A 27,803-nucleotide genomic window follows, 5' to 3' on the forward strand; every position below is an offset into this window, starting at 1 on the left:
TTTCCCATAGGTCTCAGGTCTGCACTATTATTTGAATCTAAATCTCGCGTGTTCAAACCAAAAGGGATTAAAATTGATGTTTTTGGAGTGATACAACTGATACAAGTATTACTAGGATACTCTTTTTCCCTCCGTCTAGTTTCAAATAAGCTTTTATAGTCTCACTAAAATTAGAAGAAGAAATATTTTGATGTGCCAAAATTCAGGATCGCTGATAATATGTCTAGAAACGGTGTATTATCGAGGGATATATACAGGATTATGGAAAAAAGTTTTGAGGTTCTTCAATGTCTACTAGGCAGTAATAATTTTAATTATACATGGTTGGTCATAAAGCGTGAAACACCAAAATTGCATTTTTGCTAATGGAACACCCAGGAAATGAAGGTTTTGCTCTGGTAATTTTTTCAAAATGCATCAATTAACTTAAAATTTTGATCGTAGGTAGGGAATAACCTAAGGATCAAAATCTATATCATGCCAAAGGGCATTTAAGACGTTTAAAACGTGTATATATATATGCAAGCACTACCCTGCTTGAGCCCTTTAAGCTCACCCCTATAAAACTAAGAGTTTTAAAAGGTTGTTTAAAAACATTCACAATTTTTTTCGAAAAATTTTGAAAGAAAAAATCGGAGCATGGTGATTACATGACCGATAGATATTTAGGATATTACACACTAGAAACTTACATGCATTCACTGATATCCATTCCATACACCTATACATTTTCAGTATGTATTGTATATATAATTGTATTTAAAAAAAATACCACCGTAAAGAATACTGTTGATGAACTACCTTTTGAATATCGTTTTGAGCATTTTAATAATTTGAATTTAATGATTAATTATTTTAGTAATTTAGGTATGAGTACAATATGCTTATTTAATTTTTTTTTAAATAATAAAAAAAATTAAACAAGCAAAACAAGACTGTTAACAAGATATTCTGTATTAAGTTAGTATTAAATAAGAATAATGTTTGATCTGATTTTATTGCTTATAAGATTTATCATTTTAAATATCTTTGATATACCATTTTGACTTACGATGTTTAAAAGTTCGAAATTCATTTGAACCTTACAAAAAAAGAAAACAAATAACCCTACGACCAACACAAATAGTGTAATTTGTATTACAATCATGGTAGTTTCCTGGATAGTAGTTTCGTCGTCACCCGGTATGTACTTCGTCCCACTCGTACACTCACCTTTATATTGAGATAACTTTGTATAATAGTTCTAGTGATTAAAAGTAGTTACAATGCCCCCGATATTTGACAGTTTCAACTATAACCTGCCTTTTATATGAAATATTACACCCCCACAAATATAAATGTTAAAATTCAAATTTCTCTCCTCAAATATCAAAATTATAGGCATTCAGTGTAATTTTAATAAATTATCAATTTCGTCTCAATTGACAGTTAAGTGACATATTTATCATTGAATTGACATTGAAACTAGGTCATGTTTTAAATAAATAATTTAGATGAAACGTAATATAAGTATTTAATTTTCATGCTGTAAATAATAGACAAGTTAAAATGAGAAGTCGAAGTAACTCGGGAGTCCGTTTGGACTATTACCAAAGAATTGTACAGAAACTGATTATGGCCCATCAAAACCCAGTTACGGGATTATTCCCGTCCAGCCCAGAAAACCATCACGCCTGGATTAGAGATAATGTTTACTGCACACTGGCCGTGTGGGGTTTGTCGATGTCCTATAAAAAGATGGCCGATCAGGATGAAGATCGTGCCAAGGCGTACGAATTGGAACAATCGTGTGTAAAACTCATGCGTGGTTTGCTAATGGCCATGATGCAACAGACAGATAAAGTAGAGAATTTTAAAATGACGCAGAATCCATTAGATTCCTTACATGCTAAATATTCGTCAACCACCGGGCAGACTGTAGTTGGTGACTCCGAATGGGGACACCTGCAAATTGATGCGATTGCACTGTACCTTCTAGTTTTAGCGCAGATGACAGCTTCTGGTTTACAAATCATATTCAATTTGGACGAAGTTGCTTTTATTCAAAATTTGGTTTTTTACATTGAGTCTGCTTATTGCACTCCTGACTACGGTATTTGGGAACGTGGAGATAAAACAAATCATGGACTTCCAGAGTTAAATGCCAGCTCAATAGGGATGGCCAAGGCAGCGTTAGAAGCGATGAACGAAATTGATCTGTTTGGAGCTAGGGGCGGCCCCTATAGTGTAATTCATGTTTTAGCAGACGAAGCTCAGAAATGCCAAGCCGTTTTACAAGTATTTTGAAATGTTAATTCGAACTATACCAAACTTTTCTCATTACAGTCTATGCTTCCTCGCGAGTCAAACTCTAAAGAATTGGATAGTGGTTTGCTATCCATCATAAGCTTCCCAGCATTTGCCGTCGACGATCCTATTCTTATACAGCTTACACGTGACACTATAGTTGGAAAATTGCAAGGTAGATTTGGGTGTAAAAGGTTTTTACGGGATGGTTACAGAACACCAAAAGAGGTTTTGTGATGCAACACTTTTTGTTGGGGATTTTAATTGAATTTTTAGGATCCTAGACGACTATATTATGAACCTTGGGAGTTAAGAATGTTTGAAAATATTGAATGCGAATGGCCGCTATTTTTCTGCTACCTAATTTTGGATTATTGCTTTCAAAGGAACAAGGACGTTGCTTTGGAATACACTGAACAATTAGAAGATGTAAGGAAATTTAGTAAATATATTAACACCTTTTAACAAGGCCCCAATTTAATTTTCTTGTTGATTGTGTCTGATTTAGGTATTTTTAGATTATGATTAGAACGGAAGATGGCATAAAGTTGGTTCCTGAATTATACTCTGTTCCAGCTCAGCTTGTCAATGCTGAGTATAGAGAACCGGGCACTCAAGAGAGAATAGCTTTGGGACAGTGTCCCTTTTTATGGGCTCAGTCATTGTATATTCTGGGCAAATTGTTGCAAGAGGTAGGTTGTTCATGCCGGACGAAGGGCACCTACATTTATTTACTGCCTTAGATTAATAAAGGTGGTAATATTCTGTCATTAAAGCCCCTCTAATTAGAATCAGAATTTTAATATGTACAGGGTGATAAAAACATTTCAGTTAATTTTTCACTCTCACTTTGGTGGTGTTTTGTTAAGACGATGTTTCATTTTATTTTGCACAAAGGTGCCATTTGATAAACTCATCATTCCCCTCTCGAATACCTTAAATATTGCCCAATCTATTGATTGAATTGCAAAATTAGAAAAATGAAAAGATGCCTATTCATCAAAAACTGTCCATTTTTACCACCCGTACATTAATAAGGGAGGTATTGCATTGGGGTAAAAAATGACTCACCCACTTCTTTACGGAAATACACGTTTTGAAGCACCAGGAATCTGAATCAAACAAATTCTCAATGATGTCGGTCTGTCGTTCACTCTCATTAACGGCTGAACCGGTTGGAACCAAATTTGGTACACATATTCATAAACATAAAAGGAAACGCCGAAAAGCTTTTGGGCAGAATCGCCCTTTGAGATGTGCCCCTTATTGTACGATCTTCTCTTTCTCTTCTTTTCTTTATTAGGCGATGGTAGTATTTTTGAAATCCCCATGGCGAAATGTACTTCAGTACTTCCCAAAAGGTCATAGCTATGTGCGCTATGTTTTTCTTTACTATAGGCATATATGGTTAAAATTTCAAAGAAATATCTTTATAAATAAAAAAGTTGGCACTGACTGCGCATGCGCACATCTAATATTTGCAATATCAGATATGTTTGCCTTTAACAGAAGCATGTGTGAATAAAATTTCAAAAAGATATCTCGATACATAAGACATTTGATATTGCATATCCTGCGCATGCGCACATTAATCTGATGTTTACAATATGCGATACGTTTGCTTTTACTAAAAGCATCTTTGGTTAAAATTTCAAAGAAATATCTCGATAAATAAGAAAGTTAGTATTGCGCAGTCGCACATCTGATTTTTACTATATGCGATATGTTTGGCCTTTACTAGAAGTATCTATAGTTAAAATTTCAACAAAATATATTAATAAATAAAAAAGTCGACATTGCGCAGCCTGCGCATGCGCAGTTTAATCGTCCTTGGCTCAGGCGCCAGAGTATACGCTACCGAATGCAAAAAGAACGAACGAAATATCTTGAAAACTGTGGGAGTAGTTAAGGCCTCGGACAAACAGACGGACGGACAGAGAAAGTGGCTGCGATAGCGCACCCAACTTCGCTGGAAAATACGTTAAAAATGTAAACTTCGTAAATAAATGACTGTACTGCCTGTGACGTCATTTGATTTAAACGACTGCGTCCGTTTCCGTGGTAACGGTGCGGCGTACCAATAACCAACCGTAGACGTAATAAGCGAACGAATAGGCATCGTATGCGAATAGGTCAAGTGACGTCACGCTGAAGCGAAATTATTTTTCCAAATAAATTTAAAGCTGAACATGCAAATGGCTCGGGTACCGCCTACATTTTTTGAAACATCACGTTTTTGACAAACACTACTTCGCATATTGTCGCTAATGCAGATAAAAACATTTATCTAAAACGAAAGGCTAGGCTTTAATGTAAACGACTTAATGGTGTGTGTTGAGCCCCCCGGATTATTTCTGTGCATAAAGAAAAATAAATTATGGCATAAATATTCTTATAAATAAGAAACCTAGCATTGCGCATGACTATAATCATTGTGTATGCACCTCATACTTTGTAATTTTTAGGGATTTTTAGCCCCAGGAGAATTAGACCCATTAAATAGAAGATTATGTTCAGAGAAGAAGCCTGACGTGGTCGTTCAGGTTGTAATCTTAGCCGAAGATTCTCGAATTAGAGACAAATTAGCCGAGCACGACGTAATGGTACAGACAATTGCAGAGGTCGCTCCGATTGAAGTGCAACCAGCGAAGGTACTATCCCACCTTTATACATATCTAGGTATGCACGCACGGACTGTATTAACATCGTTTTATTTTGTTCATTTAAAGGACGCAATAAAAAGTTAGGTCTGTCAGGGCGCAAGTCGCGCGATGTGGGAATTTTGAGCACAAGTAAACTGTACTCTTTGGGAGATAAGATTTTCGCCTTCACTCCGCAGGTTGGTAATTACGATAGTCAAACAAACCCAATTGTTACATACAAATAATTTTGTTATGCAATAGTTCACAGATATGTCTCAAAATTACATTGCGACGGACTATGAACTAATGATAGATATTTGCAAGAGCGAAATTAATTTCTTGAAGTCAAGTTGGCAAAATATTATGGGCCGGCCGCTAGTAACAATTGCCTGTCGAAATATACATTTAGGTATTGACAATGATAGCTTTTTTTGCTTACCAAGGTAAACTTTGCAATCGGTGCTTTGTCGTAAAGTTTATTTTGTAAAAGCACGTTTTGTCTTGACACTAACCTTGTCGGTTTTTGTAACGAAAGTTTTCCAAAACATTGTGATTATTGAATTATTGCATTAGTTTACTAACACACTTAATTAAAATTATATTTACCTATAAAGGTGGAATGTGGTATGTTGCATGTGCATCTTTTCCTGGGGTAGAGTTTTGACATGGAGGAGTATTACACAAGTCACGATAGTGGACTATTGGCGGATAAGTTCACAACAAATCTCGCCTTCTTAACGATGAATTGGCGCCATATGCTTGGTAGACCTATTATTATTCTACTGGCTAGTGGCCATGTTCTAGGTAACATTTTAATTCAATTATTGCTTATGGTAGACCAAATGTGCATATTAGAAGTTTAATAATTTGATGTAATTGCACTTAGTGTAGTCGTGAATGTGATTTACCAGTAGTCATCATCACACCTTGATGATCCATTAATAGGATGTCGCACTTCTTTCAGTAGTACCATTTATTTTATCCACACCGATTTCCTTTGCGATTAACTAACAGTATTGCTTTGTAAGCATGTTGTGCATGTTTCGTAAATAAAATTTATGTTCTTTGTAATTTCACAGTGGTACAAATAGGCAACTCTAGCGTGATGGAAAGTTGTTCTTCCGTGATCATTTTAGAAAAAATAACCGCGTTCGCCTATTTTTCAGTTTTGTTAGATTTTTCAATCAATTGGTGTAGTTTTTCCTTTTAACCATTACAGTAATTGTTAAATCATTTCTTTTCCTTAGAAAGAAACGTACAAAAGGAGCGATAAGATTAAGTAAAAAAAACCAATGGGGTAGGATTTATTTCATTTCTACAGAATGTAACAAAACTTGGGAATGCGCTATTTTCCGCAATTCTAAAGGTGTGTGTATAGGGGAAAAGAGCGTTGTATATCTACACCTGTAATCGGCGAATATTTAAATTTTGGGAATTAAAAATATTGAGGAAATTTTTATACCCTCTGGAATCTGTTGTTTCGTGTACAATTAAGAATTTCCATAACACGCTAGATGTGGACGATACAGGCTGCTACTTTCGTATTTCCTTAGACAAGGAAAGATAGAGGAGGGATAAATGATGATCGTAAAGTGAAGCAAATTTGGGTTCTGTTTGCCACCAATAACATGGCCGCCCATCTAGTCGCCTACAGTGCTTTTTCGTAGGATTAAAGAAGTAACTGTACTGTACCATTTCCAAAAAATAACAATGAAGTAAATTTATATGCTTACATAATTACGCACGGCCGAAAATGCAAACATCTACACGATATAAATTTTGTGTTTTTACCGCACCAAGCTATCCGAAAATTTGCATCCCCCCCCCCTCCATAGTCTAAGCTTATTTCTTATGGGCGCCATATTGGATTTTTACGTGAGATACACGACTTCTGATGGCTAATTTCAGAAATATACATTCAATGTAGCCATGTGGGTTTACAGGATGTTGCTTCTATGATTTTGAGGGTCTTATACAAATGTGGTATTCTTGGCGTGGAGATTGATTGTATGTGTATAATGAACGTAGGTATAATCAATGGGCAGGAATATGTATTCCAGGGGTATCCCTTGGATCAGATCGGACAACAGAGATATCTATGTGAGATCATACCTTTGAAAGTTGATACTGAAGTTTAGTTTTCTGGTTCATTTCTAAAAATCAGATTAACACGCAAATTTCGAGTCTCAATTTATGCGAAGTTTCTCCCCTACCAACAGAATTCCAGAATAGGCAACACTCTTCCTTCCTTTATACCTTTATAATAGTAAAGTTTTTCAAGTTTGGATTTGAGCTTTGCGCTAGATCCCAGAAATTTAGTGGAGACCAACCTCTCAGAAAAGTTACTATAATACGTCGAAATAAGTGCAGGGATTTTCTGTTTGTTGCCTCCACGTTGATTGCGCCAATGATGTTGATTTTTCTTACTGACTGGCTGACTTGTAATTGCTCCTTATGTTATAGCTCGTTATATGAAACTTACCTTTTTGCTTTGCCTATATAAATACCTGTTATGTAGTATGTGGTAAATAAGGAATGTGGTATTGGTATATCCATAACTTAAGGGTAAATTTATGGTAACAAAAATTGGTAACGTATTGCTCTATAAAGCGCCAATTTTAAACATCCCATCAACGTAAACACCGATACGTTACCTGAATCATACCTTTAAATCAATAAATACTATCAAATGCAGCTAATATATCGTCTGTTGTATTTATTATGCAAACGTTATAGGTTACATATAAACAATTCCATGTAATTTTCCTAACAGAAAACATCTATGTTAAATAGATACACAAAACAACGAATACTCTTATGATAAATTGAATTCAAAATGTGACGTCACAGGAAAATGTAGTAAATGCTAAGAGTAAATGCGGTTTCCAACATAATTACGAAAAGGTAAAAACGACGAAAAATGCAGGATTGTTACGACACCTTCAAGTTGATATCAGCATATTAACAACAAAAACTTTCTATGTAGTGGCGATTCTTCTCGTACATGAATTGGAAGTAAGTCATATAAATACCTCTTCCAATATGCTCAATTTCCGTTTAAAATTATTTCTACTCGTTCATCAATTGTTGACATGTATGGAAAAATGCTTGTGGAACAATATTCAGCACTTTTTCCATTAAAGATAATAACTAATTTAAACGCACATGTAAATATACTTCAAACTTGTGTTGAGTTCTTGACGCCTCTCATGAATGTGGGACTAATTTCGTTTACATTTAAATATTAAATATAGCTATTCCCTGTAACGTACGTTTGGTATAGGAAATGTGTATGATAATTCAAAAATATACAGGGTGACTTTTTTTTTTGATTTTCAGTATGGGGATCTCGCAAACCGTTGTGCTGATAAATTTCGCCATTCATATCCCATTATTATGGCAATAATTCCATGGCCGTGTTGATGGTGACTGCGAGACAATAACCAAAATAATGAATTTGGTTTCAATCACAATCAGCTATGGAATTATTGCTATAAGAAATACATTGTAAACTTAAAGACAGAGATTCAAGGTTGATTCTCAAGTAAATTACTAACTGTTTGGTAACACTGGTTTTGTAATTTTTTTTAAATTTGTCAAGTGATTACATTACGTCTATAAGAAATAAAGATGTGATTTACTCCAAACAAACAAGTGATAAAAATTTTATTTTATCACCATCAGAAAGCTGAGGCAAAATTACTTGCGAGTTTGTTAAAATTATTTTTTGATATCTACAATGGGAAAATTAATCAGCATATAATTCTGCATAACTTTTTGTCTCTTACGGTATCCGAGATCCCTATAGTGAAAAAGAAAAAAAATCACCCTGTATATTTAGGTATAACTACCTACCATCTCATGTTTTTGAAAAAAAAACATTACTATAAAGGTTACCACAAATTGCGATAAACTTCCGACAGAATTACAATTACAACTTTCTATATTTCCTTTTTTTTTGCTGCTGAATTGTATGCGGAGATCCCTATCCATAACATGAATCGGTGCCGGTACCGCGAACGCCACCAGGAGATTCTCATATCTTGCCCCTCGTCAAGGACGGTCGGTTCCCCTTGCGGAAATTTGGAAGTCACAGGTAAATAAGTTTGAGAAAACGGACAACTCGAGGGATCTTACACGGCGATCGGTCACTGGCGAATAATCTAAAACATGGCAAAACAACAATTACCCTAAACGGGAGCGGAAGCAAAAATTTCATTAATCAACTATCGCGAAACCAAGGAAGAGACTCCTTAGCAACGGTAACAAAAAGTGTTAAACACCTACCTTGAAATTATATTCAAGGCATTAAGTTATTCTGTGCAATCGTCGACTCATCCTGTAAATACACTTTTCCTTTTTCACTTTCTTTTCTTTAACAATTCCATAACGATAACAATGAAATTATATGGCGTTTTCAGTTTACCATCGATATTTAGTAAGGTATGGCCTGTCCAAACAAAACAGTACCATACCATAGGCCTTCGGATAATAGGCACTCTAAAGGATTCACTGCCTAGGCGTGTTTTTAAAATAATCGCGATATTGACAGCTTTTATGGTGTATTTTATGCACACTGAAGCGCTTATAGTATTGCCAACCAAATTGACACAATTACAAATTTTTTTATTTAGTTGCTCATTTGTCCTGATCGAGTAGGTATAAGACATGGTCTGCAGAAGCTATTGGATGCCTATACTGATTACGTTTATGTTGCTTTTTTGTGTATAGTTAAACTTGGTGATTGTTCTTTTGTACATTTCACACTTAGCTACATCATACTTAGAAAAATTAGCCAATTACTATTCTAATTAAAGACGCATGATAATACAGGGATGAGTGTTGTAACGCTTTTTGGCCCACTAACAACGAATCGCCATTACAAACGCACATCTAATCTTTGTTTCAATCGAGTAGAGAATGGAAAAATTCCACTTGCGATGATAACAACAATGAAGAAATTAAAATCAGGGTACATTAATGGCACCAGGGTAACATTGGGCAATCTGACCGACTTTTTAAGTACCAGCTGTATTACGAACTTAAGCTTCTTGGGAAATCAAGAGGAAGGCTTGCCGGATAGTAAATATCTGATCACATCAAACTGGTCACTGTATACGTCCTTTTTAGAGTTAAATACCCAAGTCAGGCAGTACTTGGAAGAACATTTAATGAAGACACTTTCGACCAAATCGTTTTTGTTAAACACATCCGCATTAACAAGTAAGAAAAGTCGCTACATCAAAAGGAAAATGTCTGTTCGAGGTGCCATCAAGAAAACCAGGTCTATCAATGTTGACTGTAAGTCTTTGTTTATTTCGATTACTTTGCTATTTATCAATTGGGTATTGCTTTTTTCGCTTGCAAGGTCTCACAAAAGGTATGCATTTGGTGTTGTCTGATGAGAATTAGTTTTAATTACTCATTTTGTTACAGCGGAAACGTTGGGAATGGAGGCGGGAGTTCTAGAGAGAAAAGGATCTGTTTATGTTCCTGCAAATGCTTTTCTAGATGTAGACCATGGAAGTATGATGGGGAGGTCCCCATCTCCCGATGATGCCCGAAAGGACGTTCCATTGGAACCAACTCCAGCTGCAAAGTTACTTTTAGGTCAAAAAGATGCCCGATTGAATAGCATTGGACGTAACAGAAATACCTCAGAAACTCACTATGCCGATACCGAGGTTGTGTGCATTTCATTTGTTTTTATACCTACGGCTGTTGTAGGTGGACGAATTGTTTGCGATGCTTCGAGAGTCTGAAGTTTTGGATGAGCAGGGCGATATTTTGCAATACCTTGTGGACACGAAGGGGCTTGATTTTCAGACTGACATGATTGATAACGGCCGAAAGGTGACCGTACGCGACCTGTTAAAAGGACTCTACGAGAAGGCTTGTCAACAAAAGCTATGGGGTTTAGTGCGCCACACTGCCGGAATGTTGGGCAAGCGCGTGGAAGATTTGGCGAAGGCAGTGACTGATTTGTTGGTTCGCCAAAAGCAAATTACTGTGGGGATGCCCCCACATAACGAGCACACAATCACCGCACCTTTGCCAGAGGCCGATCTTCGTTTACTTATTCATGAAGCTTATGGGGAGGATGATAGTACCGCAATGTTAACTCAAGAACTGCTAGTATATTTGGCTATGTTTATCAGAACAGAACCCCAATTGTTTCTGGAAATGTTAAGGTTGCGTGTGGGGTTAATTATACAAGTTATGGCCACTGAACTGTCGCGCACGATCATCTGTGGGGGAGAAGAGGCCTCAGAACATTTGTTAAATTTGAGCCCTTTTGAAATGAAAAATCTGTTGCTTCATATTATAAGTGGAAAGGAGTTTGCAATTAGTAGTGGTAAGTTTAGAAACTTTAATCATATTTGTAAGTATTATTCAACTCTCTAAATAGTTCAAATTATTTAGTACTTAACTCAGCAAGCCAATCGTTTTGGAAGATCTAAAATGGGAATGGGAGGAATACAGGTTTGAACTATTACAATTTAACGATCCTACCTGTTGGGCAGTTTTTCCATTTTCCAGGAAAATTGTGTGATAGGTATTCTCGCACGATTAAAGCGTTGTGCGCGGGACCACCATCCTGTTGAAACCAACAGTTTCAGTTTCCAACTTTTGTCCTTTTGTGCCGTACATCGAATTTATAATAAAAAATCAGCAAATTTCTGTTTTTTTGGCATATCTTCGGATGTAATTGAATTTTTCATTCCAGCATGATAATAACTGTTTAATTCGCAACTTTTCCGAAATTTGACCATCTACCTATCTTCGGAATTCCTCATTATTTTTGGGTATTCTGCATAACATTTGCGTCCGTGTTAGGTGTTATAATTTGTTTTGTAGTGAAAATTTATTCGTTAAAAATAATATGTTATTTCGTTAATTAACGATTAACGGATTACCGCTTTTTTGCTTAAATTTAGGAATAGAATGGATATTATCTCAAAACTAATGTCTAACTTATATTTTAGTTGGCCGAGGTAATTTTTCCATCATCAGTTCGAAATCGGCTCGCGTTAGCAAAGTAAGAAAGATAAATTTCTCTACCATACAAAACTTTCCAATCCTCTTTGTAGAAAAGCCAAATTGGTGGGCTATTGGCAGCTGCCGATTCTGATTCAGAAGACGCAGTCGACTCGGACAAGCAGGGACAATGGTTGAGACGTCGCCGATTGGACGGAGCGCTAAATCGCGTGCCAAGAAATTTTTACCCTCGCGTTTGGTCTGTGTTAGAGCGAGTATGTTGTCGTCTTACATTTATTTGTGAAGATCGCTTCATTTATGTTTTAGTGTCACGGTTTGGATATTGCAGGACGGGTTTTATTACCAAATTTGACTCAAGAAATGACGCCAGGCGAGTTAAAATTCGCACTTGCAGTTGAAACGGTGCTGAATTCCATACCTCAACCTGAATATCGGCAGCTTATTGTTGAGGCTTTAATGGTGTTAACTTTAGTCTCAGAATACAATGTGGCCACTTCCCTAGGGGGCGTCATACAAATAGAACAATTAGTTCACACCGCAAATGCTTTATTTTTAACAGATCAGGTATGATTGTATCTCCGGCAAAGGTAATGTCTTAGCAACACTGTTCTTAGATTAACTGTGGTGGTGATGCTACTTTGTGCTGCGCTAAACCAAAAGACCACAAGGAATTATCGCAGTCTGGCACATTGCTGTGTGGCGGAGCAGCTTACATTTGTCAACATTTCTACGACAGCGCCCCCAGTGGTTGTTATGGGACAATGACGTATATTACTAGAGCAGTCGCCACAATTTTAGAATGTGTACCGAAGCAAGGCGAATTGGATTGCTCGATTAGTTAAACCTTTGCCAATTTGATGTAGCTGTAATTACAGTTTTTGTTTTCCCCTTAGTTAATTAAATCCATCCAATATATTTTTAAATGTACAATAATTGTAGCATTTTTAATTGGTGACCTTTAGGCAGAAGATATTTAGTCGTGACTACTGTCTAAAGCTAGTTTAATTCTGCATTGTTTTGAGCAAAATTTCATCACTATAACGGCAAAAAGTACTCTGCGTCACGGTCAACTTGACATTCTAATAAATATGAAACCATCCTATGAAATCTAAAATTTAGCGTATGTTGTAAGTTTGAACCTTTCTGATAAGTATTCAAATAGGTACTTATAAAAATGTTTATTTTGCAAATAATTGCTCGTCTTGTCCAACTTAACAGAAACACAAAACTTCCTGTGTTCGTGAACACGTGACAAATTTAAAAAACCTCAATTTTTTGTAATGTTTTTTTTGTTTTTGTTTTTTGACAAGAATATAACTTCGGAAAATTTACGGGAAAATTTGATTTTTGTGTGAAATTTCTTTTTGCAATTCTAAACATCCCAAAAATCAACGATTGTTGCGACCATGGTTGCCATGGATTTTAAGCAACGCTTTAATCTTAATGTTTTTCTGAAACTACTTTCGTTCCTAAAAAGGATGAAGAAAATGCGATTTTCCTCTCTAGTGAGGAAAGTAAAAAACAATTGCTGCGTTAATCTTAATAATGACATTTAAAATTGAAACATATCCGAATCTAGATTGCTATATATGTCACTTCATTATTGCATACGATAATTTTTCAATGTTGATTGTAGTTTCAGAAAAAATTATGTGTAAAACTTGAGAAGAAAGTATTTTTCAAGTTCAACTCTCGTTCAATTGGAATTGACACATGAGCGTAGCGAAACTTTGAACTCTAGTTGAAAAACTTCACTTTTTCCTCTCATCATTGAATGCCTCCAATATTTACTGGTGTAATGAAAATTTTTGTACTTAATGAGAACGAGAAATTGCTCATATTAAGAATTATAGGTTAAGTACATTTCCTAACAATTTGAAATAATTTAATTAAAATATGCCACAATAATAATCTCAAACATGTCGTCTCAGGTAAATTTGCGTAATTGTTATTAGTTTTATGAATTTAATATTATTTGTAATTAGGCCATCAAATCCTTAGCGCTTTATAAGAGGGTGACCGAAATAGATAGAGGTCTGGGTCCGCGTCTTCCGGAGGCTTACAAAAAGTTTTATAAGGAATGGAAGCTTACTGAACCGGCCGCAGTTCATAGTATACCGGAGGAAGGCAAGTGGAGGCGTGACGAAGTCACAGGACAAGTGTATGAAAGATATGTGTACTTTGCGGTTTAAACTGATTTAATTTACAGTTTTCCCATCCAGAATCATCCGATACCTGTGAGATATCCAGCTGAATATAATAATCAAATTTGGGGCGGTGAAGGAGTTGTACAAGGATTTGAAAAGCGACACAAGTATAATCGCAGAGTGCCACATTTTTGGGTTCCAGCACTTAAGCGTTCCGCTGTTTATAGTGAAGTGTTAAATAAACATGTCTCGGTTATTATTACAGAACGAGCCGTTCAGCAGATTCATGAAAATTATGGATTTGACCATTACCTACTTAAAGTACTCGCGTTTTGCCAATGGCCAATTTTAATATGCTCATTTTGTAGACGTTGGCTTGTGATTTGAAATCCTTATTGGCACTTTCACTGAAACGAAAAATTCTCCAAGAACTATCACAAGGCTGTCCAGCATATGCAAATAATCCCGAAAAGCAGCAGATGATTTTGAATCGTTACAAAAAATACTTAGAAGCTGTGAGTTTTTGTTATTAACGACAATTTTGTAATGCAATCTCGTAGTATACACCCGAAGAAATCAACTGGTATGGTTATTCGTTTGAGGATGCCTGTACTAAGTACAAAAATTTAATAGAGACCCAAAACCCTGTTGTACCATTGAAAGTTGTATATCGAGCCGAATTAATTGAAAAGTTAAAGACTGCAGCTGAAAGTGCAATTCAGGAAGACAAGGATATTTCGTAAGTTTCTGTTATAACACAAGCGCCAGTAGTAATGTTTTGGTATTTTAGGGGTGCAGCATCCTGGATTCAAAAGATTAATCCATTCAGTAAAAAACATGAGACATAAGCGTAATATACATTGTAGATTGTTTTATTTGTTGCTATTTTTGGTGACATTAATTAAATATTCAACTGTAGGTGTTCTCTTACTTCTTGTTTTATGTTACTGTAATCCCTGACTAACACCAGTGGTATACTGCTGCGAAATAAAATTACTATCTGATTAGGAGAATACAAATTCACTACTAAACTTGGATTTATACTCAGTAGCCGGCTAACATTCAACGTGAGGGTCGTAAAGTTCGGTATTTGCTACTACAAAACTCAAATCTTAAGGGCGCCAGATCTAGCGAGGTAATAAATCCTCTTGATCAAGGAGGATAGGCTCTTCCAAGCATAGCATAATGAAGGTGTAAAAAAAACTAGGTATTGTGGCAGAGAGGAATTTAATACGTCTGTATTTCGATTTAAAATTAAATATGATTACCTAGTATGTAACTACAAATTATAATTGTGGTGTGAAGCACGGTAACAATAATAAAGGAAAAAACTAATAGGATTAATTCGTCCACACCGCAAAAATCAACAGTGTCAACAATATCTTACTACGGTAATTAATACGGGTTCTGGATTCGCTAGCTAGCCCCGCACCCTGTTTATATTTGGGCCAAATAGAGGTTAGTACAAATAGACCTCCCAAACTGAGAACAAAACGAATTTTCCTTCACAGGTAAGTATTATCATGAATGTAATTATCTGTAATTAAATGGTAAGAATTAACTCTTTTGATTTCAGTTTACATAGCCCTTGAAGAGGGTTCATCAACTCAAAGCCACAAAAATTGTAAGTATGTAAATACAGGTTAATTATGATTAATTAATTTTTATTCTCCCACTTTATTTCAGAACAAACGCAGATGCAGCAAGGTAAGGTACCAGTAAGTGCCAGATTTCAGGCAGCGGAACAAAAAAAGCTAGATGTTATAGCGTGCAACTCGTCCGCAATGTTCTCAAACTTATGACTACCATCCTAATATTCTAATTCGACGTTGTTTCCTAACTATATACACTAATCAAATTCCCAATTGGTATTCTCTTCAGGCCGCTTCAAATCTGATAAAACAAACTACTTATACTGATTCCCAACTATACCATCAATTCGATCAGCCAACCAGTATCAGATACAGGAGCTAGGAGATAAATCCTGATAAACAGTGAATTCCAATAATTATAATTCTCTATCTCCCTAGCCGCACGAAAAGCTAACCCAATCTACCCTACCTCGAAAAATATACGTTTTTCCCGAGGTTTTTCCCAAAATTGATATCCCAAGAATTTCCAAGTGGGAAATGACCTTATGATAACTAAATTGTTAAATCTAGTGTTAAATTTGCCTAAAACTATGCAAAATATCATACAGCTCTAACCTGAACTACCCTAACTATCTACTACCTACCCTACACACTATTTCCAATTGCTACAATACACTGTGCTGTGCAGTCTTCCAATTGGGCTTTCTGTTCCTTAACAATGTTCTGAGGGACCGTTTTGAAGAAATGAACACTTTACAGATATAGGTGTACGCCCCGAAACCACTGAAAGTGCTCAAATTCACTGTCTTGATATAAAGGGAGTAGTAGATATATTTGAGAATATTTGGTATATTGCAACAATTGGGAAAACCAATACGCAAAATTAAAAAAGATTTACTAATTCTTGAAATTTACCTGTTTTAGGGTTTATATCAAGGCCGCGACGAAGAAACGCCGAAGTAAACACGACAATTCGCGACGCCGTGCGGTGCGGCCTATCCTTAGAGAAGGAAAGACACAAGAAATCCCACCGGAGAAGTTGCACTTCAACGTTGCCATTTTAGAAAGTGTATATTTGGTTGCCTAAAGGCAGTAAGCTTGCGATTGTCTCTCAATACTTTTGTCGGTGACCTTGATTTTACACTACGAAATTTGGCAAAAAAGTTAGGGGCGGTTCATTGAAATAAAAGACTTATGGACCCGCTATTATAACTTAATTATGTGTGTTGTCAGCTAACGGAGTTGTTAGGCATTTGTTTGGATGTTTTTGCAAAGAATATAACATCAGTCTTTGCAAAAACGTCCAAAACAACACCTACACGGTGTTGACAACATAGTTTATTAACGGCTACATGTCGCAATTTGTTATTATTTAGGTTTTGCATAAAATACTGATATTGAAGCATGGCGTACTTCTTCAAGTTTTTGTTTATGTACCGTTATCTGAAACATACTGCTTATTCTTTGCAGGTAATTATGCCTTTATGCCGGTTTTATTAAGAAGTACTATAGTATAACAAGTAGATGTCGCCCTTCCAAACCGCATCCGTTTTAACAGGAGCGGTAAAAACGCATAGTGTGACACCACACAGTACGATACAAGTTTATGATCAGAGTGTTGTTGCTCTGTACGTTTTGATTTAACTATTTTTTGGAGGGATTTTCCGTTGCACATGTTGCATTTATCTCATGCGCACTGATGCTCTGGAGGGGGGTCTTGTATTTTGATGTTTCTCTGCATGAGCCGTTTGACTATTTCAGCGAAGGAAGTACCTAATTCAGTCCGATTATTCGCTGTATCTGTTGCTCTCTTTCTCGTGCCCGATACCGCGCTGCGCGGTAAGTCAGCAACACTAACACAAGTGGCGTACTTCAAGTGTTTGTTTATGTTTCGTTATCCGAGTCATATTTGTTTGTTATTTTGTGCAGGTGATTATGCCTTTACTTATACTGTTTTGTTAAGTACTTATTTATGTATTCACGATACAAGTTTATTATCAGTGTGTTGTTCCTGTGCACGTTTAGGTTTAACTATCCTTTGGAGGGATTCTTCACTGCATATGTTGGTCCTTCATCACGTGCGGATTGATGTTTTGAAGGGCGGGGGGGGGGTGTGTCCTGTAATCTTTTGACTAGTTTCGCGAAGGAAGTACATACAGTCGGTGAGTAACTAATACGAGAAGGGGGTCCTCTAATTAACATTTCTTCTATTTAGTTTTGCCTTTGGCGATAATAGACTCTAATGTGAATACTACCTATTGGCATTCTCGCGTGCACTTTTGGTACAAAATTAATTGAAGTCGATGCTGGAGTAGAGCGATGATTTTGACGCGTTCTTTTTTGTGTCTGCGATGACCATTTTACGCGTTGTTTTGCGTAAATCGATCGTAGATATGTTTAATGCGTTTTTGTACTAAATTAATTTATCGTATTTACTACTTGGATTTGACTTGACTACCATGATTTGATTTATCGTGTCTTCCACTTACATCTACAGTTTAAGTAAGTGCTCCATTTCTCCATTTCTAAATTTTCATATATACCGGTAAGATTGTAGTATACCTAAATTGATGCAATTTATATTTATCTCTTTTTTTTTCTTGTTATATTCTATACTTCTTTTATAATGTAATTTTCTTCTTTTTCGCCGATCGGAATTCAAATAGCAAGGTTAAGTATAAGAACAGATGGCATTATTTTATGCTAATCTGAACTTCGCCTTGTACTAACTTTATTTTTTTTTAATAAAGGCAATATTATCATTATTATTACTATTATTATTATTATGTTTTTTGTATTTGATTTTCTCGATTTGTTTAACTGCGTTTGATTCGATACCTGATTTTTATTGTACGATTTGAGATTTTTGATTTGTATATTTCTTTTGCATCTCTTTGTTGTCGCAGTTATTCCTTGTATATGTGACTGTGTGTTGTATGCTATGTTTTTTGTCCAACAAAAATGCTTTTTTTCTGTCCTTTTTTGTGCATGCATAATATATTTTATTTGTTCTTGTCTTTTCTTACGCACGCAATTCTGCATTTTATACTATACTCTTTCCGATTATGTTTCACGTCCAAACACAAAAAAGATCCGTCTAGCTAGCATACACAACGTAGGACCTGTTCGTGCCACCCAGTCGTAGCCGACTGCTACCGAGATTCGGAGGTGTCGAGAAACATATCCGTCGTTTCGACGTGAAAATCTGCTTAGGTATATTATTTTTCCCCACAGTTGCCAATTGTACGTAAGTATAGGGTAAGTCACGATCGCAGTGCCGGCTTGGGGGACCCCTAAGATCATTACATATATTCTAAAAATATACAACGTTTACGAACAAATTAACACAAAAGGGGTAGGTACTTACAGACAATTAAACGGAACCGCATACCGAAAAATTGTTGTGATTATATTAGGTTAAAAGAATCAAAGGCCGTGTATAATTAGATGTCGGATAGATCCTTAAAATATGGGCGGCTCAGAAAATGCCGTTTGGGATTGCGAATGCACCGGCGATGCAACAGATTTTAACGGAGAACATTTCTGGTACTTTATTGGGTGAGAATTTGTTTGCGTATCTAGACGACATAATTTTAGTATCAAATACGTTTGAAGAGCACATGACTATGCTTATTAAAAAGTTGAAGCCATATCTCTTTATAGTAAACCAAAAAACGATACGGAGATCAAACGATTTGTAGGAAAGTAAAAAACAGACCCCGATAGAAATTAAATCGGAAAATGCTTACTAATGTTAAAGAAAATCCTAGAATTTTCTAGTTTGGAAAATAGCGGATCACCCTTTGTACGTGCCAATCAAACATAATATTACCTCGAATTTAATTGAATGGCGAATACCACAAACTTTGCGAATGATACTGGCCCAAGATGAAAGCCGAAACTAAACAGTATGTTAGGAAGTGTGATGTTTGTGCAGCGAGTAAATCCTCTAATCAATTACGACCGGTCTTATGGGTAGAGAAAAAAGGTAGATTTTCTATTGCGTTTCGATTACTGTTTACCGAGTTATTGGCACTGTAATTCGCTCTTATATGTAAAAGAAAATCATATTGATTGGGATGAAATCTTTTCTAAAGTTTGACTGGGGAAATTAAAAGGCTTAATTGAGGAAGAGGTCTCTATAGAATGCGCTGATCTTAAGAATATCAATAAATTATTCTCGTTACGTAGGGAAATTGTAGATAAATTTCCTATTGCATATTTGTGGGCGATTTTGAAAAACTGTTTTATAATAAAGCAAAGAATAGCCGCAAATAGGAAACACGAGAAGAAAGTGCAGTGCACGATGGTGGCCAAAAGTTTAATGTAATGTAAATCTCTCATTCCCTCATCTCAGAAATGTGGAAAAGGTCAAAATCTACCTTGGATTGAGAGCAACGTCAGAAGAAAGGTTGATAAAGCACTGCCGCTTTAGTTTCATATTAATCACATTACTAAAGTAAATAGTTGGGACTTTAACTTCCTTTTTGAATTCATAACTGCGATGACATTTCGAATTTAGTAAAGTAGCAGATTCACTATAAAAAATTACACATTTGTAATTTGAAAAAAAAACGCTTATAGTTTAGTATTTTATTACAAACAAATTTTATTATCATTTATATCTCTAAATAATTCAAGTAATAGGCGCCATAGCTAACAGTAATAATTATACAAATAATTACAAAACTTATTAGGATTCAAACTCCTGTACGGTATAATTTTACACATTTTAATTTACATATGTACATTATAAACACCAGGCGAGATAAAAATACGTCGATTCAATAAATTCTATTTACCTATATACACATTAATTATATTTATACGTATTTATACAGAGTTCGATTAACCTATCAACAAAAATGAAATAAAAATAAAAGCCGATTTTACCGACAAATGTGCTCATCCGAACCTGAACACACCGAATGAGAGGGCGCAATAAAAAGTTTTCCATTGCGGCAAACGCACAGCTGAAAGATTTCATCAGATTTGGTTTGCACGGATCTTGGGGACGATGTGGCGTGAGGTAATTGAGGCATTAGAATGGAACTGGACTCAAGTTTAACTTGCCCTGCGACAGACTTTAATTTGATGTCATTAAGTGACATTAATTTAATGTCTCCGGATCTTGATTCTACATTGATTCCCATTGGAGCGCGAATTTCTAACGATCTTGTCGGCGATTCTAATCTGTAACAGAAGAATGGCGTTAAAGCGACAATTAACTCTTAGAATAAATATTACTTGATGGGGTAAATGGGGATGAATTTACAAGTTACACTAAATAATCTCATCTTTTCCCCGCAACGTTATATTTTTATTCATTGGTTCGCTCGTCGTATTCAAGAACAATGCGCTCGGGATTAAACTTTCACATTTTTCATTTCAGTTAACATTCTTGCTTTGTACAGAATTTAAATTAACGAGTATAAGAAAGTGTTGTGAGTGCAAAGCCATTCTTCTCTTGAAATATTGACGCGCTTTCGTTTGATGTAAGAAGTTCGTGTTTACTGCACACAAATTCTCGAATATTAATTGGAATTCAATTACGCATATAACGTAACAATGGATACAAAACACTGTTTCTTGCTACAATAAATAATTAGTCTGCTTTATATGCAATATGCACCTGTTGTTCATATACATAATTTCATGGTTTCCCCGTACGAGTTTGTAGCGTCAGACTAAACGAAAAGTCTGATGCACTTTTGGTTCCATTGGATAAATTTATCTTATTTACAACTTCAATAATTAGTTACAGTGGGTAAGCAATCAGCCATATTCAATTGCCCTAGAATACACGAACTTGGATCAACTCACATTAATGATTGCATCAAAAACTATAAGAGCGTATTTCATGAACAACACATCAATTACGTTTAATTCAAAGCGCGTTGTTCGGTTTAGTAAATCATGTAGTAACACTCCACGTAGGGTAGATCAAGAACTTAAGGATACGGCGGAGCTATATCTCAATACACACGAAATAATCTTATACCCCAATGACTTCGCTAATTATCCATCAGTGAATCAGGACATGTTGTATGATATTCGGAAAATAATTATTTCCGTTATCAAATTTAAATTACCCCCATTCGTAAAGGTATGTTTCAGTTCAACGATTTACCTGTATTTATTGGCGAATAAAATATCGTCATATATTGGATAATTATGTTAGATGACGCATGAAGTGGGTACTAAAAAGAAAATATGTATGCGCTAGTCAGCTATTTAGAGATGTGCTACATGTTACAAAATGGGAAAGTGAAATCTACAGCCCTTTTCTTTTATTTTGGTACGTCCTCTGCCTTTCACGTTGAAAAGTTGTTACAACCAACAATAATAAAGATAAACACATCAGGGGTCTTACGTATCTGAATACTATTAGTTGTACTCATTTCGTATAAAATGGCATTGTATTTATTCACAATAGGGCAACGGTGTACGGAAATATGAAACGTAAATATTTGCCTGTTCGCATTATAATATTATACAATGGTTACCGCTCTGAACACCTTGGCGAGTGTTCAGTCAAAAACAGTTGACAATTTGACAATGCGTAAACGGTTTTTAAAAAATTGATTCTGTACTCCATGTAACGTTAACGCTAACGAGGCACAGTAGATGTTTTTGTTTATAAATAACAATGAATTGGTCTCCAATTTCTAATTTCATTCGCCATACAAGGTTGCGTGAAATGTAGCAAATGGATCTACATATTTAAAGTCAGTTGAGTGAGTGGTCCAATCAAAGGTTGGACACAGTATTGCTATTTTCCTTAGTTTTAATTCTTCACTTAAACTTGATTATGTCATATAATAAGCTATATCCAAAAAGTGGTTTAATAATATGTAATGAAAATTAGTAGATGCCCTTCCCCCTTGACCATGCAGAAGTACACCACTGACTACTAAATAATATGTTTAGAAAATAATCCTCCTTTATTCGATACTCCAGAAGTAGCAGTTTTGATATTATTTTAGCTTATATACAGATTCTGCTGTGTAAGCTATAAGTTAAGAAAAATTGCGTTATTATTACAGTTGCTTATTCCAAATATTCCGTTAATTTTTTTCGACAATCGCTTTTTTGCGTATTCTGTAGGCTAAAACGTACTGATTTGTATGTACTTAGTAGTGAAATAAACTAATTTCGAAATAAGGACATTTGTGTGCTAGGTATGGAAATGTAGCAAATCATCACGGAGACACGATGTTTTCGTATGAGTTTGTAGGATCAGAATATGAACTGCTAATTCTACTAATTTTGAGACGGATGTGCTATGATCAACCTAAGCATTTCTAGGTAGTAGCATTCAAACTGATTTTAAAATAAAATTTTCTGTGCACGATATAGATATTAAATCCGGTGTTTACTCATATGAGTTAGTAACATCAGAGTACGTATGAACTGTTTGTCAATTTTTTGAACGAAAATATTTACACTTACATTTTATTTGATGACAGGCTAGCAAATTAAACTCTTCTTTGCTAAAAGTCCCGACAGCACCCGGCTGTAAAGTGTATTTGCGTTTTTACACCCCATTTTGATTAATTTCAGAAAAATGCAATTCGTTTAGCGCCGCACAATGTGATTACTTCAGAAAAAGTACACAACCCGCACTTATTCATCTTTTCGCAGCTAAAGTGGAATACGCAATCTGCACGTGTTGTGGTTGGATCGTTTAGAATAGTCGTGTATAGATCATTAGAGAGCATTATATGGCATTTGTATTTCCTCTACAATTTCAATTTATTCTCGCGTTCAGACATAACGTAATTGGCACATAAATCGTAAGGGATACGAGGTCAAAGCGTAAATAGATTGCCTTATTGTAACAACACATTTTACATTTTGATGGTATTTAAAAAGCGCTACAAATTGAATCTTCGAGTGCAAAATTTATGGAGAGTAACAGAGTGTCAGTCGTAAACTTTTCGTTCCTTGTATTTTTATAATAAAGAAAGTGTGCAGAAGTAGTTGAATTTGCATTTTGACGATGTTGATGTCGTATATCTTATAGAAACAAAGCACATCTGTTGCAGATCGAGCTTTGCAAACGAGTAACTTTGACAGAAGGAATGCACTAAGCCATAAAACCGGCGTAACAGACCCGGAACGATTTAATAGAAGAAACATATTGTAAAAACTGGTGCTTGTACACGCCAGATTCCCGTAAAACTTGCTAAGAAATTAATATGCAAGAAGAGTTAGGTGGCAGATGGTGTCTTAATTGTTGGTTATATTACCGTTGAGATATCGTAAAACTTATACAAACCTTAAATCGTGGCCGGACTCGGCACGCACTAGCGGAGTTTGAACGGAGCCGTGGAAAACCGTACCCCCTTCGCCCGTTATTCGTAGCACATCCACCCCCAAGATTACTTCCTTGTGGTCCGCTGAGAACAGTACACTTCCCTTTGTGTTTATTACTTTAAAGTTATCTGTTAGGCACTCGAAACGATCATTTCCTGAAAAATAAAACATTACTTTTTAGTATCTTTTATCTACTGAGGAGGATTTTTAATAAAATTGTTCGTATTAGTGATAGCGCATGCCAAGTTTTGCAATATAGGTATTCGGAGCTCGTTTGAATTTTATTACTTTAGTTATAAAATTCTAATCTCGTCTTTACAGTTGTTGTAGGATTCTTAAAATTAAACACAACGCAATTTGTATTCGAAATATTAAGAGATCTACTACCTACATACGCTTAAAGTGGTATGTGCATTTGGTGTTGTATGCAATCTATTGCTAGTTTGAAACGAGGTCAACCTCAAAACTATTTCATTGATTTTTGGAATAGATATATAAGACCCAGGATTAGGGATATTTCCATTTAAGGGCGGCTAACTAATAACTGAAGCACCACAGTGGATCATGGTCCCTTATACAAGATAACCGTTTAATAAAAGAGAAACTCTGTTACGTTTCTCGTTAGAATTAATAGTATTTTACATTATTAGCCAGGTAAGTGAGTTTTTACTGGCGATAGGAGAAGTTGACTAGCGAGCCGTTAGGCGAGCCTGCTGTCATCTCCTAGAGCCAGTAAAAACTATTACCTGGCGTATAATGTACAATATTTTATTTGTTACTCATTTGTAAACGTAAATAATTAGTTCTTAAATTGATCTTGAAAAAATGTCTAAAATATCATGTGATCCATGTAACAGAGACTTCGCATTAATTCTGGCCAATGAAATTACTAGATTACTAACTTGTAAAATTTTTACAGGTCTGCTGTCAGTTTTACAAGTCTGCTGTCAGTTTTACAAGTCAGTAGCGTTTAAACATGACGTTTACCCGTTTGCGTTTTGTCTTGTTAATCAACGTTTACAACTGAGTAACAAATAAAAATAATAACAAGCGATTTCATATTAAGAGAGTTGATTTGAGTATGTTCTATGTTTTTCATGACTTCCTATTTATGTACTGTATTTGTTTTGCGCAGTGGCGATATTGTAACCGATGAGGTTGTCTCTGTAAAAGAACTCGTTTGTAAATATTGAGCAAGTGATTTGTGATATTTACAATTTTACCCCGGACCATGCTTTTAAAAACAGTCCTTTCAAGGATAATGTTTAACATAGTATTGGTACCTAGCAGTAACAGCATTATCTCCCATAAAGGACTAACCGGGGAGAATACATCCCCGCGGTAACTCCGGCAATCTGAGTTCGCCATCCTCGTCTCTTGAGCAAAGGCTAACGACATAAGTCTCTGAACCCGAGCAAAGAAACCACGCTAGTAAGGTTGGGCACGAGAACACCCAGCCTCCTCGGACGCTCAGCTGAGAAGGACTTCTTAGCCCGCCTCCCGGGCAGTGAGTGAAACAAGTCCCAGTCCTAGATCCGTAGACGCCCAGCGTACAGAAAAAGTAGTACGAGATTAGAAATACACTACCAACTCCGACAAACGAATACGACGACGTTTTTACGCCCCGAGTGAGTGTAGGCCGAACTCCACTCAAGGAGGCCGATGAGAAAAGCAGCAGCTCAGCGTAGAAGTCTTTCAACCTCCACGCATCTGGAAAAGACGATCTTCGCGAAAGAGCACTCGACATTAAAGGGACCGAGACAGGGGGCCGAGTTGCAAGACCACGAGTCCTTTACACTGCACCCGGACCAGTATGCCACTAGGGAACTTGGGGCCCTTAACCCAAGACTAATAATGACAGGAGCGGACGATATGCTAAAAGAGAGCCTGGTCACGCAAAAAGAGGAAGTGTTTCAGGATGGAGCTAAGAGTGACCGGGTGAAATTAGTAGGAAAAAGGCGGCGCCGAAACCCCCAGCGGGAAAACTGGATCAACGAGGTTAATCCGAAAGACTTTAAGGCAATACAGAAAACCGGGTACGTAAATCTTGACCTCATCAGAATATGGGTAAAGGAGGACATTCATGTTAAGCGCTGCTACAGATGCAATAACTTCGGGCACGTAACGACAAACTGCCAGGAGAAAGAAGAAATGTCCACGATATGTGCTGAAAGGCAGACTGGAGAGCTGTACCTCCGAGACCCTGGTATGGATCAACTGCAAACGACTGGGGGCCAAAGATACGGCGCATACTGCTATGGACGGCTGCTGTCCAGCATAGCAAAAACGGGCTCACCCCTCCATCAACAAGGTAGACTATGGCAGATCGCCTTAATTATAGACTACGCTCAGGTACCTATCACACCCCCTCAGCACAACAAATGAATGTCGTTACAGGTAAACACTGGCAAAGGCAGCGCGGCTACTGAGGTGCTCTTTAAAACACCAAATGGCGCACAATTCTATTAATCTAAGAGCCGGGGCATAACATAAAGCACGGCAGCTACGCGGTGCTGGGGGGATCAATAAATCAAAAGTACCTATTGTCATAAAGGAAAACACTGATCTTTACACAATAAGAATGTACGATAGTGGAAGTCAAAAACCAAGAGGGCGGCGGAATACCCATAAATCTTTATATCGGGTCAATGCGAAACTGTAAACTGTAAAGAAATGAACCTCTTAATGACGAAATTGACAATACACGAGGGCCAAGTGGTCACAGCCGCCGACATAAACGCAAAACACCCTTGTCTAACCAAAGGCGCGACAACCTCTCCGACCTACTAAACACAGTAGGCGCAGTAATTTAGAATGACCCATACTTTACTCCCACCTTCGAAACGGTTAATGGTAGACCCTGGGTGGACATAACCGCCAGTATAGGCGTATCAGGAATTAATGGTGTATCCTGGAAGAAGAGTCGCTAAGCGACCATAAGATTATAGAAGCGGGAGCGATATACAAACTTATTAATATAAAACACAGAAAGACCACAGCACAATAGGCTACAATTTGGGACCCCGTCCACCATAAATGGACGGAGTCAAACAGTGAAACAATCGGTACCCTACCTAAGTCTGGTTCCGAAACCCAACCACAACGGGGTCCATCCGATTAGTTTACTCCCGATCCGACTAAGCTATTAGCCTTCTCTTCGACGAAAGTTGGTATCTGGCGTTTTTTGAACATGAAAATCACGAATATGAAATCAATTTTCGAAAATTCGGAAAAAAAGTTTCACTGCAATATTTACCGGACAACTAAAATGGAGAGAAAGTCACGAAATGTGCTGTGTACATACTTTACGAGTTAGGGAACAAAATTGACGAACAGTTTTTAAACCACGTTTCAAGCAAAAGTTACACTCATTTGAAAATTGGCCCTTCGGGTCAGAAAGTGTCTCCCGCCTACTAGTGAGTCATGTAATTAGGCATGCATTTAGTTGAAAACATCGAAAATAACAAAAAATTGACGATTCGCATCCGTTTTCATTAGTTATCGCCGGTGACTAATCTCTTATCGATTTCATGGCGCCTGCTGGCGCTCGGATGCCTGGAATATTCGCTACCGTATTTTCTACATTACGAATCAAGGAAGGAAAAGCTCAAATTGAAAAAGCCAAACGAGGTACTTAAAAGCCTGTATTTCGAGCAGTTTAAACTTCGAATCTATAATAATAATAATAAGTGACATTTATTAGATTACTGGAAGTACAGAAGGAAATAAACATAAAATAAACATTGAAATAGATAATAAACTAAATAATTAAAATTAAATGAAAAATGAAATTAATGTTCTGTAATCTAACGGGGCGA

General features: G+C 36.4%; 3 protein-coding genes across 8 annotated transcripts in view; 2 read left to right on the top strand and 1 right to left on the bottom strand.

The window, feature by feature from the left end:
- Positions 1–1,309: 1,309 nt before the first annotated feature.
- LOC116167572 (probable phosphorylase b kinase regulatory subunit alpha) lies at positions 1,310–13,256 on the top strand. Of its 4 annotated transcripts, none has more exons than XM_031482963.1 (16): positions 1,310–2,277; positions 2,326–2,514; positions 2,563–2,715; positions 2,805–2,978; positions 4,752–4,965; positions 5,016–5,125; positions 5,585–5,732; positions 9,846–10,010; positions 10,059–10,229; positions 10,297–10,308; positions 10,365–10,612; positions 10,656–11,283; positions 11,915–11,967; positions 12,020–12,181; positions 12,234–12,491; positions 12,542–13,256. In XM_031482963.1, the coding sequence occupies exons 1-16, from the start codon at positions 1,549–1,551 to the stop codon at positions 12,767–12,769; spliced, it is 3,642 nt and encodes a 1,213-aa protein (XP_031338823.1). In that variant the 5' UTR covers positions 1,310–1,548; the 3' UTR covers positions 12,770–13,256. The 4 variants fall into 4 exon arrangements, with proteins under 4 accessions (XP_031338823.1, XP_031338822.1, XP_031338825.1 ...); XM_031482962.1 differs by lacking the exon at positions 5,585–5,732 and adding an exon at positions 5,190–5,337 and having other exon boundaries at positions 1,311–2,277; XM_031482965.1 differs by lacking the exon at positions 10,297–10,308 and having other exon boundaries at positions 1,311–2,277.
- Positions 13,257–13,707: 451 nt separating this feature from the next.
- LOC116167574 (39S ribosomal protein L28, mitochondrial) lies at positions 13,708–15,004 on the top strand. The gene is made up of 6 exons (XM_031482966.1): positions 13,708–13,858; positions 13,913–14,088; positions 14,137–14,395; positions 14,443–14,589; positions 14,635–14,813; positions 14,865–15,004. Exons 1-6 carry the CDS (start codon positions 13,847–13,849, stop codon positions 14,920–14,922), a joined length of 831 nt encoding a protein of 276 aa, XP_031338826.1. The 5' UTR covers positions 13,708–13,846; the 3' UTR covers positions 14,923–15,004.
- Positions 15,005–20,288: 5,284 nt separating this feature from the next.
- LOC116167671 (gamma-sarcoglycan) overlaps positions 20,289–27,803 on the bottom strand; it is a 295,822-nt gene continuing 288,307 nt past the window's right edge. For all 3 annotated transcript variants that reach the window (XM_031483117.1, XM_031483118.1, XM_031483119.1), the window contains 2 exons: positions 23,948–24,140; positions 20,289–20,859 (listed from right to left, as the gene is read on the bottom strand). In XM_031483117.1, the coding sequence (XP_031338977.1) occupies positions 20,556–20,859; positions 23,948–24,140 (497 nt within the window). In that variant the 3' untranslated portion in view covers positions 20,289–20,555. The remainder of the gene's footprint in view (positions 20,860–23,947; positions 24,141–27,803) is intronic.

The sequence above is a fragment of the Photinus pyralis genome, unplaced genomic scaffold (genome assembly GCF_008802855.1).
Source record: "Photinus pyralis isolate 1611_PpyrPB1 unplaced genomic scaffold, Ppyr1.3 Ppyr1.4_LG4, whole genome shotgun sequence".
Lineage (NCBI taxonomy): Eukaryota > Metazoa > Arthropoda > Insecta > Coleoptera > Lampyridae > Photinus > Photinus pyralis.